Raw genomic sequence first — 18,727 nt, forward strand, 5'->3', positions numbered from 1 at the left:
TATAAAAATACAAAAACTTACAAGATCTAATACTTTTTTGCTATATGGCATTGCCTGTTCAAATCCCTTCAGCATGGCTTGCAACTTCAAGACGGCCATATTAAAAAAAGTTATGGCTGCAAGAGCAGGTTGAGAGCGTGAATTCTGTGATGAGTATTCCATCTTCTGATTTTGCAAAGCCTGTCTGCTATCTGTAAGACACAGGCCAGAAGTCCGTTGGAATATTCTTCCACTTGTCTGGCTGACTGCAGCGTCACCAACAGTCAAACAATCTGATACATTCCAGATCAATGAAGTCCACTTAATTGATGCCCAATCCACCATTTAAAAATGCACTTACTCCACAACACTACACCATGAATGCGATGCATTATAAGATGCACTGCAACAACTTGTTATATCTCCTTCAATTGCACCTATTGTATTTTGCCTTTAATGGATTGCAACATGATATCACTAGAAAGAAAGTGTCATGCGAAGTTTAGTTTCACATTTGTTTTTAGGCATAGCATAGCATTGGCAGCTGCCAATGTGGCTTCAAGCTTTATATCCATGTATACATGTTCTCATGTGCTCTCAGGAACTGAACACACAACATGTTTACCAATTCCTTATAAAATGTCTAGTACCTTCATATCATTATAAAAAGACAACAAATCACACAATCTCTATCAGCTACAAGAACACGAGCAACATGTACAAGTGAACACTACCACCTGCAAACCAGAACATCCTGACTTGAAACTATATCCTCCATTACTCTTCAGTATGTTCCTTCATTGTCACTAGGTCAAATTCTAAGATTCCCTAACAGCACTGCAACAGTTCAAGAAGGTGACTCTTTTCCACCTCCTTAATGATGGCAATAATCTCTAATCTTGTGAAGAAGTAATTAGTAAACAATTGGGAAAATATATTTGTAATGTCGAATTTAATAGACTAAGTAGAAGACAATAAAATTGCATTACTTACCTTTGCTGCTCCAATTTGATCTTTACGAAACTTCTCCAATGGTGCAATTAAAACATCATTGGCATTCTGAATCTTGAACAGAAATGCAGAACAGTATTTTAAATGATGTAACTGCGTGCACCAATATACCATATTGATCTATGAATTTAAACTGGAATCAATGATTCTTAACAAAACATTAAAACTGCAGTGAGCTGCAGAACTTAATTTTTCTAGATAATGTCTCTGGAAAGTAACACTTGAATATCACATGAATGAAAGGTTTTGAAAATATTCAATATAGCTCCAGAAAAAAATGTTACAACATAGATAATGATAGTTATTATTTTCTTTGGATTCTAAGACAGAAAATCTCTCTCTGGGCTGACGAAAACCCAGCTTGGTTTTCAAAAACAGGAAAAACAAACTACACATCCGATCCAGGTGTGACTTTATATGTCATACTGGGGTTAGAATTGCAGTGCAGTGAGCTACGCTAGAGTGCATGAGGAGTGTGGATGCAGAGGCCAGTTGGTTCAAAGATCTGCCTTGGTTCTCCCAGACTTGTATCCTTCATAGCCAGTCACCTAGTTTTCCCTCAGACTCCAGATATTTCAGTGGAAATATTTTGCATTTTTTGGACAAATAATAAGCCTCATACTGTCATTGAATGAAAGAAAAATGCATTCTGCCAAACCGTGTCATGCTATTTAGCTTGTGTCAACAAAATGCAAGGGCCAATCTGATATTACAATTTCTGAAATTGTTATTCATCCTCAGATGAACTGAATACATGGTGTGCTGAAACACATTAGTGCTTAAAAATCAGTCAAGTATTGATACTATATTGAATAATTAAACCACAAAAATCATTATTGAATAATAGGTGTAAACATACAAACGCAAACTTAAAAGATGTTTCAATGTCTTATATTTGTACATTATAAATAAAAATATTCTGTTATTCAACAAATAATTGCAAGTCTTTTGCCATTTTTAATGGGAGCACCCACTCACGTACACTCCCTCAATCCAAATCCACACTCATCCTCACTCACTCTCACCCACACTCACTCTCACCCAGTGAACCTCATCCACTCTTACGCCCACACCCACACTCTCAGCCATTCTCACTCACCAACTCCTTCTCTCAGGTCTCTGCGGCCCCAACTCTTCATGAGCACTACCCCGCTGCGCACTTCCACCACCCCCCCCCGCCCCACCCGAAGTCGCCCAAGCCTCAGTTATTACTGGGCACCCATCTGCCTCAAAATTCCCAGCCTCAGCTCTCCACCCAAGGCTCTTCTCAGGCACCACCCTCCCCCACCAAGTCACAGCTCTTCTCGTGACCCACCCCACTGGCTTTCCTCAGCAGTTCGCCCCCACCTTACCCTATGGCTCTTCTTGGGTCCCCCAGCCAGACCAACTGTGGAACTGCTACAGGTGTCCACAGAATCCTAAGGGAAGGTGAAATTAGTAGGATTTGTTCCAATTTCAAAGCAGTGCCTGTCAATCTAACAGGAAGCAGCAAGTAGCAGTAAGAGGATTTTTCACAGGTTGGAAGGCAGTAATCAGTACAGTGCCAGAGGGATCAGTGCTGGGACAGCAGCTCTTCACAATATATATTACTGATTTGGGAAAAGGAACAAAGTGTGATGTGGTGAATCTGTGGACAATACAAAGGTGGGAGGGAAAGCAGATTGAAAGGAGGATATAAATAGTTTAACAGAGAGAATGGAGGTGAATGGGATGAAAGGTTATGGGGAGAAAACAGAATTAGGTTTTTGAGTTGGACAATCAACCATGATCGTGATGAATAATGAAGCAGGCTGGAAGGGCCAAATAGCCTCCTATGAGTGTCATGGTTAGAGTTGGCTGCGGGAGCACCAACCTTAATCTGCTGAGCCTATCAGCAGGCAATGCAGAAAAATACTGGGATTTGATTGGTGGAATCCCCTTAGAACGGGAAAACACTGTCCCAGATGGTGACTTGAAAGCAGTTCCGACGTAGCTTCTAATTGGCTGGCCTGAATTTTAGAGTGGAAGAGCTGGGTGGCAACCAGACAGGTCACGGGGAAGGCTCCCAACTGATGGCAGAAATAGAAGCCAGGGAAGGCCAGATAAAGCCAGAAGCAGCAGCCAGACAGCCAGCCAAGCCAAGGTCACACACAGTCATCAAGGCTCAAAACCCAGCACCCGAGCGAGAGGGGGGTAGTCAGAGGTGTGAGGACCAGCTAAAGGTTGGCATGGTTTTCATGGAACAGTGGGGCAACTTGACCACAGGGGAGGGCTGAGAGTGAGGAGGGCTGGGCAACTGGACCAGTGAGAATGAGAGCAGAGGCCAGTTCAGATAGCCAGCAGCAGCCAGGGAGCCAGTGAGCCACCAGTACACTTGCAAGCTTAGGTTGCCGAGGAAATCAGCTGCAGCCTGCAGGGGTGAGGGCAATGTCATATCTGTAGCCAGGAAGCTGGAGCCAGCAGTGAGGGGAGGTCATTGAGGTCAGTAGGGGCAATGTGACCCTGAGGGTGGAGAACAAAGAAGCCTGTGTCTTTTCTGAAAATTCAAATTTGTTGAAATTAAGACAGATCAGTCAATATGAAGTGACAATGTGAATCTGGAAGTCAAAAATGTAAGTAGTTGAAGTCAGGCAAGAGGACAAAACTCAGTATAAAAAAAAGATTGACAAAGAAGTTGATAAAGAAGGGTAGGAGAAACTATGAAGCTGGGCTAGCGCTTAATATAAAAAAGGATAGCAAGAGTTTTTATAAATATATAAAAAGGAAGAGGCTGGCTAGGGTGAACGTTGGACCCTTAGAGGATGAGAGGGGGGACTTAGTGGTAGGGGATGGGGAAATGGCTGAGGTCTTGAATAACTTTTTTGTTTCGGTCTTCACGGAGGAGGACGTGAATAATTTGCCAGGTGTTAGCGATGGAAAGATGGTAGGACTGGAGGGTCTCAATGACATTATTGTTACTAGAGAGGCGGTGCTCGACAGACTGGAGGGACTGATTGTGGACAAGTCCCCAGGACCGGATGGAATGCATCCGAGGGTTCTGAAAGAAATGGCGGAGGTGATAGTGGATGCCTTGGTGGTTATTTTCCAGACGTCGCTGGATTCCAGGGAAGTGCCGGAAGATTGGAAAGCGGCTAATGTTACGCCGTTGTTTAAGAAGGGTGCCAGGCAAAAGGCAAGGAATTATAGGCCGGTTAGTTTAACGTCTGTTGTGGGTAAAATGTTAGAATCCGTCATCAAGGAGGAAATAGCGAGGCATCTTGAGGGGAATTGCTTGATAGAGCAGACGCAGCACAGTTTCGTTAAGGGGAAGTCATGTCTGACAAATTTATTGGAGTTCTATGAGGATGTGTCTAGGGTGGTGGATAGAGGAGAGCCGGTGGATGTGGTCTTTCTTGATTTTCAGAAGGCGTTTGACAAGGTACCTCACAAGAGGTTATTGCAGAAGGTAAGGGGGCATGGAGTTGGGGGTAGGGTGTTAGCGTGGATAGAGGATTGGTTGTCAAATAGGAGGCAGAGAGTGGGGGTTAATGGGTGCTATTCGGATTGGCGGTTGGTGACTAGTGGAGTGCCCCAGGGTCGGTGCTGGGGCCTCAGCTATTTACCATTTATATACATGATCTGGAGGAGGGAACTGAGTGTATGGTGTCGAAATTTGCTGATGACACCAAGATTGGTGGAACGGCAAATTGCGCGGAGGGTGTGGAGAGTCTGCAGAAGGATCTAGATAGGCTGGGCGAATGGGCCAGGAAATGGCAAATGGAATTTAATGTTGGCAAGTGCGAGGTGGTCCACTTTGGCAGGAATAATGGTAGGAAGGACTATTACTTACGGGGCGAAAAACTGCAGCAGGCGACGGTGCAGAGGGACCTCGGGGTCCTTGTGCATGAGTCGCAAAAACCCAGCTTGCAGGTGCAGCAGGTGGTCAGGAAGGCGAATGGGATGCTGGCCTTCATAGCGAGGGGGATTGAATATAAAAGTAGGGAGGTCTTGCTGCAGCTGTATAGGGCATTGGTGAGGCCGCAGCTGGAGTACTGTGTGCAGTTTTGGGCGCCGCACTTACGCAAGGATATTACGGCCTTGGAGGGAATGCAGAGGAGGTTTACTAGGCTGATGCCGGAGTTGAGGGGGTTGAGCTATGAGGAGAGGCTGAATAAACTAGGCTTGTACTCGTTAGAGTTTAGAAGAATGAGGGGAGATCTCATTGAGACATATAAGATGATGAATGGGATGGATAGGATAGAGGTGGAGAGGCTCTTCCCACTCAGAAAGGACAGTAGGACTAGAGGGCACAGCTTCAAGATAAAGGGGGGGTGGTTTAGAACGGAGTTGAGGAGAAACTTCTTCACTCAAAGGGTGGTGAATCTCTGGAATTCTCTGCCCGTTGAGGTGGTGGAGGCTGCCTCGCTAAATATTTTTAAGACGCGGGTTGACGGGTTTTTGATAAGCGAGGGGATTAAGGGTTATGGGGAGAGGGCGGGAATGTGGAACTGAGACATGACAGATCAGCCATGATCTTATTGAATGGCGGGGCAGGCTCGAAGGGCTGGATGGCCTACTCCTGCTCCTATTTCTTATGTTCTTATGTTCACTTCAATTTAAAAAAGTGTTGAAGTATTGAGCAGTGTCCAAACTGCACATTCACCCTCAACAACAACATCCACCAAACATTTTGGTGACTTGTCTGATGACTGACTTGCCAATTTCCAGAGACAAAAAAAATTTGAACCAGAGGTGGACTCTGAAATGGGAATGAAACCACAAGAGATTGCTCAAATTCTTTGTCTGCAGCTGAATTAAGGGAAAAAAACCTACCCTGAAGACTGTCTTATGGCTAAAATTTGTTCCACTGGGTATGATCGAGTATTTTGCAGTAATAGAACATAGGTAACATGGAAAAATTGAGAAGAGCTTGATATTGGATGCCAAAAGCTGTTTAGAAGTCTTCACGAATCCCATTTTCTCAAGGTGAAGAGGAATGGCAATCACGCAAAGAAGAAATTGGTTGTTTTTTTTTCAGAAGCCTCTAAGGCAGTCTTGATATGTTGACAAATTATTCCTTCACCCTAGCAAAGTGAAACAATCATTTGTCAATGGGTACTCTAACTGGACAAATATTGGAAAAGATCTTGCTGATCATAAAACTTCCAAAAGTCATATTAAGGCTATATCCGTGTTCGTTCAAAGATGTACATCATCTGGGAGAACTGATTCTGCATTATTGGTCCAATTTGAAAAGGAGTGTTCTTATTGAAGAAAAGTGCTGAGACATGTTGTTGCCACAATCAAACGACTGTCTTCTTTGGTATTTCAGTTCAGAGAACATGATGAGCCATATGTCAACTTGAAGAGGTAACTTTTTAGCTTTCCATGAATATCTTGGAATTTGATGAGCTTCTCAAAGAGCATCTGAAACACTATCAATATTGTGGCTCAGGGAAGACCAGCATTTTAATGCACAAAACTGTCCATGACTTCATCAATATAATGGCAGAGCGGCTCAGAAAACAATTCACTAATGAAGTAAAAGATACCAAATACTATTCAACTAATCAACTAATAGTTGATTTGACACCAGCGGTAAGCCATGTGGACCAATTAACACCAATTTTAAGGTATGTGACCAGCAATGGTGAAGTTATAGAGTGATTTCTCTGTTTTGTCCAGGTACAATCCCACACTTGAGTGCCTGGAGACAACCGACCTTTGCAAATTTAGGTTTGAACATTAAAAATTGTCATGGGAAGATGGGAAGAGGTTCGATAATGCTGCAAATATGGCAGGAGAATATTCACGGCTACAAGCGAGACCAAACAATGCAAACATTTCATCCCATGTTCCAATCTCTCCTTGAAAATAATCAGTAATGCAGCAGCTGAATTGTGAGGCAGCATACAAGTTATGAACAAAGCCAAAAAATGTATGCCTTATTCTAGGTTTCTGTGCATTGGTGGAATATGCTGCAATCGTACTTGGGGCAGGTAGATGGAAAATATTTGACAGCGAAAAGAATTTCTGACACCAGATGGTCTGCTCGTGCAGAAGCTGTTTTGCTTTGAAACTGAATGTTGTCAATATAAAGGAACGCTGGTTAGACATAGCCACATCACATTCAGAGAAACCAATTGTGAAAACTGAAGCAGAGAAGTTTGAAATGTACGATATCACAAGTTTTACTATTTTTTGAAACAGTTTACTTCAATACATCAATACCCATTAGCAAATAATTGCAAAATGTCAATAACTTGACTGAATGCTTCATAAATGTTTGCCCCAGTTATAAGTTTTTGTCATGGATGTTCAAAATGACTATATCTCAATGGAAGGAGAGGTACTAACATTAACAAAGAATACTGGCCCTTCTGATGATGGGAAGCGCATTAGAGGAAGGAAATTATTTTTTCATGAACCTAGAGACAATGAAATTACTTTAAAAGGGCAAAAGAAGATCATCATTGAGGCCGTCAGTGTTATTTATGGCACAATAATGGTGCAATTGGAATAAAGTGAATCTCTGAATAAAACTGTTCAATTATTTTCCATGCTTTTCAACAGAGACTTGGATGAGAATGCCAAGAGCTGCTGCAGTAGAAATTAACTGAATTCTACTGGCAGAACATAAATCATTTTGAAGATGAAGTAAAACAATACATTAATTTCATCAATAATGATGTGTTCTGTGCTTTGAGATCACCAGCTAATTTGTACAGACATGTACGTGACAGTGTGCAGGTGACCTTTCCAAATGTGGAAATCATTCTGAAGATATTTTAACAATACCTGTCAAAGCTTCTGATGAACATGCTTTCTCTGTATTGAAAAGCATTGAAAAATTATCTGCAAAGAGCGATGATCAGGAACATTTGACAAGTTCTGCAATACTGATGATTGAAAATGCATCCTTACAAGATTTTACCTGTGATGATGTTATTGAAGATTTTGTGAAGAAAAAGTGCAGAGAGAAAGCTATCTAAATTGGAACTGATGAAGCAAGAAAATCATATTCTGTTGTTTAAATTCTGTTTTTCAAACAGAAGCACTATTTGCTGGTCTGATATTATGGCTGTTACATGCAGGCAGTTATAACCGGTGACTAACCGCCATCCCCCATCACTCTCAATACTTGTCTTCACAAAGTCTCTTTTGGACAAAGAACGGAATCCTGCTAGACAGTTGCTAGCAAAACCACGGATATTGGACTTGGACTCACTAGGTTCCTCTTGATTGGAGTATTTGCTCCTGCACCGGACTTTTTCTGGCTCATTCTGTTCTGCACTGGCCTGTGCTGTCTTGCAGACATATCAGCTATTTCTCCATCTCATTGTTCATCAGCCTGTTCAATGTTTGCATGCCTCAAGGCACATAGATTGCAGTATTGACCATTTAGACTGTGATACTGACAACAGGTAGGCTTGGATTTCAATTGATCAATTAGACTTATTCTCATGAGTTAAAAAGCACTAAAGCAGTTAAGCAGTTAATCAGTTATTTGTGTATTGTGTTTGTAGTTTTGCACCTTTCATTGTGGATTTGAATTTCAATTCATCAATTACAGGTTTGTTTTCATCAGTTACACCCGACACAGAGGCAGAGAGCAGAGCCCCCAAAAATATAAGTCTCCTCAGTAGGGAAGGAAAATGGAAATCTGCCTTTTAATTTAGGGAGGCTGGAGTGTAAAAAGACGTGTTTTGCAACTGTACAAGGTACTAGTAAGGCCACATTTAGAATACTATCAACAGTTTTCATCTCCTTATTTAAGGAGGGATACATTATCAGAGGCAGCATAGAGGAGGTTTACTGGGATGATTCCAGGTATGCAGAAACTGCCATACGAGGGAAGATTAAACAGGTTGGACCTGTACTCGGGAGTTCAAAAGGATAAGAAGTGTATGATTGAAACATAAAAGACTCTTGAGGTTAGATAGATAAATAATTGGAAGATGTTTCTACTCATGGGAGAGTATAGGACCAATCGCAGAATAAGGAGATGTCATTTAGGATGCATTTGAGGAAGAATTTCTTCTCCATGAGGTAATAGTGCACTGGACAAATCCTTGCCTATGAATAAATTAAAGAGCACATCAGATGATCTGATGTGAGGACCCACCCTACAACACAGCTGGAATCACAGTGAGGTTCCTGCCAGCCACCGGACATATTCTCCAGAATATAATATTCTGCCTCAAGTTTTGGTGGAGGCAGGAAGAGCTTTACCGACGCTATTAGAAGACATAAAACAATTCAACTAATAAATTTAATTATACCTTTGAAAAAAAAAAGTCAACTTTAAAGATTTTTGTGTTGTTGAGCTTAAAACCTTTCATCGGATCTTAGAACTTACAGCTCCTCATGGAAAAAATGCATAGCTTATTTCGTCATTAGCAAATTTTGACAGTGGAATATCAATCTGACACTTCCTATTAAAAAGAGTTTATATTGTTTATTTCAAAATGATATTTACAAGTAGCAGTAAGTCTTCTGTTGGGTATTTGCTTATCTTGGTCACTTTTCTAGAGAATACTGAAGTCATATAATAGAGAATACAAATTACAGACTCTATTTAAACCAATGTCAAGGAAAGTTGTTTTCTTTAATATCCTGTGTAACTGATAAATTCTAACAATCATGTGAGGGCATGTGATTTTCTGCAGTGTAACATGCCACAATTTACATCACATGAGTTTTTTAATCAATTAAATTTTAATCATTAATGTGATTCTTAGACTGAGGAAGAAACTAAATTTCCAACTGGTCATACAGTCAGCAAGCACTCAGCTCAGAAGCAACATTTGAAAGTAATCTGCATGTAGGTGGGCAGAGGAGAGTAAATGCTTCTCTATTAACAACAGCCATTTTACTCCTGTGGGCTCAACTCATACTCCATGTTTATAGGTTCAACTGATAAATGCAGTTACACCATTATAAAAATATGTCAGTGTTAACTTGAATGCCAGTTAAGTTTAAACAGTGCCAATGACAATGTCAACTGCACAGTCAATCATAACAGTGGTGAGCTACAAATTTCTCAGGCCATTTCAAATATGGAGGATATCAACACACTAATTAAAACTGGAGTATAGATAAAGGCTGTGGGTGGGATTGCATATGCAATCATAAAAAAAACTATATTTTAGCAAGCTTCAAAAAAATCCAAAAGTTGTCATTCTGAAAATGTCTTAGTAACCAAAAAATCTGCACTGTCGAGTCCTCCTGTCCTCCTCATTCTAAAAATGGAGTCCAACATAGATATAAGCTGAATATTTCATGATTCAATAGAAGAAAATCAGCTGAGACAGCTGACAGTTTACGAGTTGATTATCAGCTAGCTAATCTTCCTACCAATATAAGTATGTGAAGAAAGAACAGGACCTGAACTAATGGCAGGAATAATAAAGTATGTTCCACTCAGTAGCATTATTTCAGCAGAAAAGATTACATTTAATCAAAATAGTTCAAGTAAAATGGATAGTATCGCTATGTTTCTGCAGTATTCAACTGTTAGTGAAGAGTTGGCAAACAATACACTTTTTGGGACCTTTAATAATGACTTTCAACACAGGCAGACATCTAAAGGCACTCAAGCGGTAAGCTTTAAAAAGTGAAAACAGGTAAAAAGTTTAAGCTGAGAAAGAAAAAGGAAACAAAAATAAGAATGGGAGTTCTACACATTGAGGCGCTTCACAGCCACTGCAGTACTTTGAAATGCAGTCACTAGTGCAACGTGCTAAAACACATCCGTCAATTCGTGCACTAGGTTTCAAAAACAGCCATATAATAACGACCAGATAATTTGTTTTAGTGATGTTGTGCAGGACACCAGAGAGAATTCCCTTTGATTATTCCATTGGATCTTTTATGTTTTTTTTATGGAACATTGACTTAGTGTCTCAGCAGTAAGATAACACCTACAATAGTGCAGCACTTAAGTGTCAGCTGAGATTATTTGTTCAAGTCTCTGGATTGAAACTTGAACCTATGACCTTCTCAGGGAGGTGAAAGTTCTATGTTTGAAAACTTCACTGAGATTTACTAGATTTTGAATATTTTTCTACTCAGACTTGAAAAGGAACCTTGAGTCTACAGTCACCAATCATACAGCACTGATATTTTCTTCCTAAAAGGAATGAAACCTGCAACATTGTGCTGGATTTTAAGTGCCCCCACTGACTGTTTTAGTGGAGATGCATGTAAAATAGAGTGGGTGTCAATCTCAGCAACCACCCAAACCCACTTCCAGAATACAGCAGGGGGAGGGGGCACTGAAATCGGCAGCCCACACACTATATTTAAGTAAGTAATCAAGGAACAATTGAGCTTCTTAACAAGCCAACTGATACCAATAATATGTTGTCCATGCCATAATGCAATGGATGTAGGCACGAGTAGACAGGGCTACCTGTTTGAAAAGCTTTTCAATAGGGCAGAAAGGAAGGGGCAGACTATCAGAGATTCTCTTTGCGCATCGGGGGCAACTTATCCAAGGTACCATTCACGTCGTCCCCTTACTTCCTACCCACCTGCTCCATAAAACACATCACCCTCATCCCATCCCTAAACTACCGAAACCCACATACCCACCCAAATGTGCAAAGAACATTTCTGAAGATAGTATGCCCCTTCCTTTCTGCTCTTTTAAAAAGTTTTTCAAACAGGTAGCCCTGTTCACTCATACCTACATTAACCACATCATGGCATGGGCAGCATATGATTGGTGTCAGAATTTAAAACAACATCCACAAACTAAAAATCAACAAAAATGATCATTTTTTTGTCACAAGTGAGGCAGTCTTTTATGGGGAGATGGTGGTGTACTGGTATTGTCACTACTAGTAATCCAGAGACCTAGGCTTATACTCTGTGGACATGGCTTCAAATCCCACTACAGCAACTGATAGAATTTAAATTCAATTAATAAAACATCTGGAATTGAAAGAAGACTGAAATTTTATCTTCTTTTTCTGCAGAGTGTGGCAGTGGTGGGGAGCGTGGTGTTGAAGACACTGACAACTATGACGGCTTTCACTGCTGTATTGCTGGGGGCATAGTGCAAAAGAACTTCAAGGTCCCACGATATCACTTAGATTTTAAAGATCAGGTGCCATTCTTACAGATCACACCTACATAAGTTAAAATTAAAATGGACTCTCCCCCACCCAGCACTGCCCAGAAAATGTCAAAGGGCTGTGCCCAGGCAATGCCCAGGTATGGCCCACTCCCCCATTGAGTAATGCACTCAACTGAGTTCCTCTGGGCAATCTGCCCACTAGGTGCATATGTGGAGATGACGGCGTTGGCCTAAGGTAAACAAAGTAAGAAGTCTCACAACACCAAATTGAAGTCCAACAGATTTATTTGGTAGCAAAAGCCATTAGGTTTCGGAGAGCTGCTCCTTCATCAGCCGTAGGTGCATGTCATGGGAGACCAGGCGAGATACACCCTCACGCCAAAGTGAATGGTATGGGGGGAGGGGAGAGAGAAATGACAGGATAACTATTCATAGTGGCCTGATAATGAGATTCAAATATATTCGTGTTCCCAACATCGAATTTTGGAATTCCCATTTTGTCAGCGGTGGAAAGTGGGACAATTGCAGCGTTACTTGGAAAACAGGGGAAAACTGTTGGCCTATTCGAGTTCATTACATCCTACTGCAAATTAGTGTATGTGGACACCAGATAAGAAAAGGATTAGATTTCAGGGATTTTCACAGTAACTTCATTGCATTGTTCATACAAGCCTACTTGTGACACTAATAAATAAACTTAAAAACTTTAAAAACATTAATGATTCAATTATCCATCGTCACTTATTCTCTAGACACAGGTTTGAAGATTTGCAGTTCCAATGCATAGTGAAAAATCATTTTTCTACTCTATGTGGATTCTCCCCCATCCAGCACTCCCCATGGCACTGCCCAGAAAGTGGCATTGCCAGGGCAACACACTGCACAGTGGTTAGCACTGCTGTCTCACTGCACCTTGGATCCGAGTTCAATTCTGGCCTCGGGTCACTATCTGTGTGGAGTTTGCACATTCTCCCATGTCTGCGTGCGTTTTTTTGGGTGCTGCAGTTTCCTCCCACAGTCTAAAGATGTGTGGATTATATTGATTAGCCATGCTAAATTGACTCTAATATCAGGGGGATTGGCAGGGTTATGGAAGGAGGGCCTGTGTGGGATTGTGGTCGGTGCAGTCTCGATGCACCGAATGACCTGTAGCAATTCTATAATTCCATATAGATAGGCCATTGGTTTCTGCAGTAGATTGGCCTGATTGACTTCAATGGGAAATTGGCGCAAATGCATAAAAGCTGACTCTTAGTCCGTTTTACCAGAGATTCCAGTTACCACCCATCTAAGTTATAGCAGAAAATTAGACCATCCCCTACAGATCACGGTGTTTTAAGTTCATTTAAAACAACTGAAAAAAGTATTTGACTCGTTTAAATTAATAATTCAATTTTATTCTCGATAATAATTAACAATTCAAGATTTGCTCTACTTAAGAAGATATTTGAGTGGTTCTTTTACAAAACAATTGTTTTAAAGAAAGATTGTTCTTTTCTGCACTTAAAACAGAATAGAGATTCATTATACCCTGTCAGAGGTGGAAAAGAGTCATTTAGCTCATATAAGCAGGGAATACATCACTGAATGGATCTTATAATAGTCTAGTATGGATTGAATCATTCCCCCAAAATATAAAGCAACACCTTATTATCCAAACTGTTGAATTTTTACTTAGTCAGGGCAACCAGGACTGAATAGCATGTTGAGCTACTTCACTCCAACGGCTGTCACCACCAATGTCTGCAATTAGTAGCAAAGGCTAAAGGGACAAAGTTAAAATAAGCGTTCTTACATTATCTAGCAATAAGTGGAAAATGACACTGACAAAAGCTCACTGAAGATTGTGATACAAGAGGGACACAACAATAAAACAGAAAGCTCAGGATCAGTTCCATTTATGCCTTACAGGAGCTTGAGAAGTGGTAATGTTGTGCACAAAATAACACAATTTGTGTACGCAGGAAGGAGAGAAAAAAATTAAATCACGATACAAACAAGATCAGTGTTTAGAAAATGTACTAAAGTGCTCAGAAATGGTTTTTATTTGCATTTAAGGAATCCTAAATACAGGATCAAAATGCATTTGCTCAGCAATTTTGTCAAGGATTCCAAACTCAGCTGTATTTTAAACTTCATAAACAATTTTACAAACAACATGCAGATGTTAATGGATATTTCACATAATGGAATTAGAAATCTCCTGCAAAGCTTCATGGGAGGCCCATTTTAATGCAAAGGAAACAAAATGACTCAGTCGTTAAAAGGCCTACACATCCATTTAGGTGAATATTTAATCCTTAAATATTATCACATGCATGACTTTTTGATTAATTTGTCCTTCATTTACAATGCAAAAACCTATGGCTGCCAGAAAGAATTCAATTGAATAGGTTTTACTTAAAATGCAATTACCCTGATATAGAATGGAACATCTGGCAATATTTTCATTTGTTATCAATGCAAACTCAAGTGTATTCATTTATGCCTCCAAACTAGAAAGCAAATTCAAAATCCACATCCAAAACCACAAATGGGAATTGAATTCCGGATGCATAAGACCTTCCATATCCAAACTAGCTCTGGCTTATTTCCAGTTGTCAGTTTACATCTCAGCCAACGACAGGATTATAAGTGCAAAATCCATCATTACTGTACTTACCAACTAAATATAGCAAACTGCCTGCTGGCTAGTAATGGACCTGGGTTAAATAGGATATATGGAGCTGGGGTTGCAACAGTTCACTCTTGCTACTATATCTCTTTACTTTCATGTACAGTTTTCAGCTTTGCATGCATCTCTTTTACATACTTTGTGCATGTTGCTCTCATACACAGGAAGCTGGATTTCCATGTTTCGGTCAGGACCCAGACTTTGGGATCTTGTCTGGAACCCAAACTCTCAAATTGTGATTCTGAAATGAGTGGACAATTAATGATCAGAGAGCCATCCAAGTAAGGGACCACAAAGGGAGGTCTCCAGCACATTGATTGGCTGATCCATCAACGCAATAAAGGTGAGAGTGAATGGCTCGAGATGGAAATGCCTTCTCTGCAGCTCTAAAAAAAATGCTAAATTAGAAATGACCACATTGGGCTCGATTTTACCATTATGTTGCGCCCATTTTCAGGCATGAAAACATGGTAAAGTCGAGCATGAGGCCATTAACGCAACCTGCGCAGACGGCCACTTTACCAGGGAATGGCCACGATCCGATTCGCGCCCAAAACGGGTGCAGTGATTTAAATGCATTTGTAGGCGCTTAAATTGAATTAATGAATTGCCTGCCCAACTTTATCAGCATTTCCCCCTTTGCCACCACATTCACCAATCCGGAATTGGGCAGAAATGGACATGCTGAATAAAAGACTGTCGGGCTCTCCAGCTGCTGAATAGGTAAGTGGTTAGTTCAGAGCTTCCAACAGCTCTCTAACTCAGATCGGTAGTAGTGGTTGCTTGGGGAGTGGTGGGGGTGGTGCTGTCTGGTTGGGTAAAGGGAGGAAGGTGGGCCAGATCATTCTCTGGAGACAGGGTGAGGAGGGAGGAGGCGGTCAGACGTCTCTCTGGGGAGTGGAGGGAGGCCTTGTCGTTCTCTGGTTGGGGCGGGGGGTGCAGGTAAGATGTAAATCCGGTGGGGGGCGGGGGCAGGCCCATTGCTCACTGGTGGGGGAGACGGGGGAGGGTAGGGGAATCTGCTGCCACTCTGCAGGTGAGCGGTCGGGGTAGTGGTGGGGTGTGGATAAGGGGGACAGTGATGTCTTTGGGGGCCATCGCTCCCGTTTTTCACTCCCAGGCCACTTTCTACAGCCTGGGAGCAATCTGATACAGGCGCGCCTTTTCACGTTTTCTTCAAACTGCACACGCGCAGTTCAGAGCTCCGATCATTTCAAGTGCACTAAGCCCCTTCCACAGCGCAATTCAGACCCGTGATTTTTGTTCAAGCTAATTGCTAATGGAGGCACCTGAAAGCAAATTACCAAGTCTGATCCGAATTGCGCCCAGATTCAGCACTTAGAATGAAAATGGTAAAACTGGGCCATTATCAGACTCTCAGTGTGGAGGCAGCTTTTTATATGAATCTAGAGCGCTAGCCTGGTGTGCCACTTTCTTCCACTGGCCACATTTCAACCACTGTGGAGGGCCTACCTGCTGACTGTAAAATTCCAGGCCTCTTATTTGTGACTTGCCGCTAACAGGTAGATAGCCATTTCATCGCCCGAAAATGGCCCGGAGGGAAGATTGAAATATATCGTCAACAAGCATGCAGGCTGCACTGGGAATTTCTATGCCCATCCGCCTCTGGAACTGATTGAAAATCAGGCCTACAAACTCTCTTCATCTCCCTCACACACACACACACACAGAACTTTATGTTGTACAAATGGTTTACTTGTCCACTACCACTGAGTCCAGTAGCCTGCAACAATCTCGTAAGTAATTATTAGGGCCAGCCTGCTCTCTCTGGCACCTCCCTTTGCCAGCCTTCATTGTTGGACTTGTCATCTGAAGATGCCTGGTGTTCATCCAGGTCATCACCTGCCAGTTCTTCTCGTCTCTGCAGTGCCAAACTGTGTACTCCGCAGCAAATGATAATGTTCAAGCACACAGGATCCGTCGTGAACTGCAAGGCACAACTGATCAGTTGAACCAGCAATATTTAATTTTGAGCAGACCAATGGTCCTCTCTACGATCAGACCGGTGCAGGAGGCATGGCTCACGTTATACCTCTCCTCTACCCAAGCGTCTGGATGTCTGCTGTATGTTATAAGCCACCTCCTACTGGATAGCCCTCATCCCCAATCAACCAAACATGTTGTTGTACTGGGGGTACAAGTAGCTGCGGCACCTGGAAGTCCCTGAGAATATAGGCATCATGGTTTCTCCCAGGATATGGCACACACACCTGAAGAACATGTAGATGGTGATCAGATACAATCTGCAAGTCAAGGGAATTAATTTTTTTTATGATTTGCAAAACATCCTGAGCTGGCCCACAGAAACCTTAATGGTCACATGCCTTCGGTGGACAGCTCCTTGCCCTCCTAGGAAATTCCACAACGATCCCAAATCCTCTTGTTCTCTCAGCTTGATTGCTGTGATCACTGGTGAACTTAATGAATGTGTGCACTATCCTGAATAAAGTGTCCTTTATTATTTTGATACAATGTTGGTTGATGACTGTGAGAAGATTCCCACAAATTTCCTAGTCTATGAAAGAATTGAGAGACACAGGAAATTTAAGGCTGCCTTGACATTTAGTGCTACAGGCATTAGATAGCCACTCATGCAGTTGGAACTTATCTGGCTGCAAGCATCAGACAGATGGATGACAGTGCCTCCCTGAAAAGATACAGCCTTTAAAATACTGGTACTTAGCGATCTGAAGATAATTTGAGTGTTGTCTATACACCTTTCCTTCAGGATAGCCACTTCTCCTTGTCCACACACCTTTTTGAGGCTTTCTGGCTATTCGGCATCACAACGACACGCACATAACTTGCAATCTTGCAGCCCTGGCCAAACTTCAAGCGATCCCACCAGACTGCTCTATTTGCAAGGCATAATTGCTTCCTTCTTTTCAGCCTGCTGTGATGGTTTCTCCTTGGCTGAGGCCCATTTTGCAGCTGAACTCTTCACTGGCTCAAACCCAGATATTTACTCAACTTCTCTCTCTTTCTCTGCAGTCCCAGCTGCAGCCTCCAACTCCTGTGCTCTCACAATGCCTTTACTCCTACCCTGGTACTCTTAGGATGAGCATCCTAAGTGCAGACCATGCAATTATTATTCAATTGCATAAGCTCCAGAAAATTGCCATTAAATGCAATTTGACTGCCACAAGGCTTCAGAATTGATTTAATTCAGAAACAAGAGAGCTTCTGACTTTTTCCTCCACTCGCCTTCCAAAATGTTGTTTGAGCATAATGTAGGTAATCTGACTCAATGTCACCATGTGCCCCAATTTTATGCTGGTTCAGGAGGGAAATCCATTTACTATATGACAGTCTCATGCATGTACATATGTAGTAATTTCATCACTATGCCTGAAACAGCAATATGTTCCTTCCATTTCAGTTGCTGTCAGACTGGCTGAGAATTTTAAGATTTTGCGTGCATTTTTTCCAGGTTTACAGATTGGCAGCATTTTGTTTTATTTATTATTTGTTGGAAAATTATGTATAAAATTTGATACTGATTATGGGAATTCAGGAGAAAACTCTTTGCCCAAAGAGAGATTAGAACGTAGAACATGTTAACATGTAATAGTGATGTAATAGTGAGTGACTCACATAGATATCTAATACCGGATGAACAGAACTTTTCTCTGAATGAATACTGAGAAGACTGAAACTATTTTCTTTGGACCCCACCATAAACTCTGTTCCCTTCCTATTGTGACCACAAGGTTATTCACCACCTCAGTATTCTGTTTGACCGCAAGGTGAAATTCCAACCACATTTCCACATCATTATGAAGACTACAGACTTCCATCCCCATTATCATTACTCCCTCCAGTACTGCATTAGCTCATTTTACTGCTGAAGCCCACAACCACTTATTTATTCCCACTAGACGTGACTATTCCTATGCTCTTCTTGCTATCTTGCCATCTTCCACACTACTTAAAATTGTGCTCATCCAAAACTCTGCTGCCAATGTCTTAACTTGCTCCATACCTCATTTAATCATCATCAC

At 41.6% G+C, this 18,727-nt stretch overlaps 1 protein-coding gene across 2 annotated transcripts in view; it reads right to left on the minus strand.

The window, feature by feature from the left end:
- Positions 1–18,727, minus strand: part of arhgap42a (Rho GTPase activating protein 42a) — a 314,844-nt gene that overhangs the window by 116,336 nt on the left and 179,781 nt on the right. The window contains exon 4 of one of the 2 annotated variants that reach the window (XM_080196952.1): positions 973–1,044. The exons of the other annotated variant lie outside the window; for it this stretch is intronic. Within the exon in view, the coding sequence (XP_080053078.1) occupies positions 973–1,044 (72 nt within the window). The remainder of the gene's footprint in view (positions 1–972; positions 1,045–18,727) is intronic. 2 annotated transcript variants of the gene reach the window in all.

Source organism: Carcharhinus amblyrhynchos, chromosome 10 (genome assembly GCF_965287045.1).
Source record: "Carcharhinus amblyrhynchos chromosome 10, sCarAmb.v2.hapA, whole genome shotgun sequence".
Classification (NCBI taxonomy): domain Eukaryota; kingdom Metazoa; phylum Chordata; class Chondrichthyes; order Carcharhiniformes; family Carcharhinidae; genus Carcharhinus; species Carcharhinus amblyrhynchos.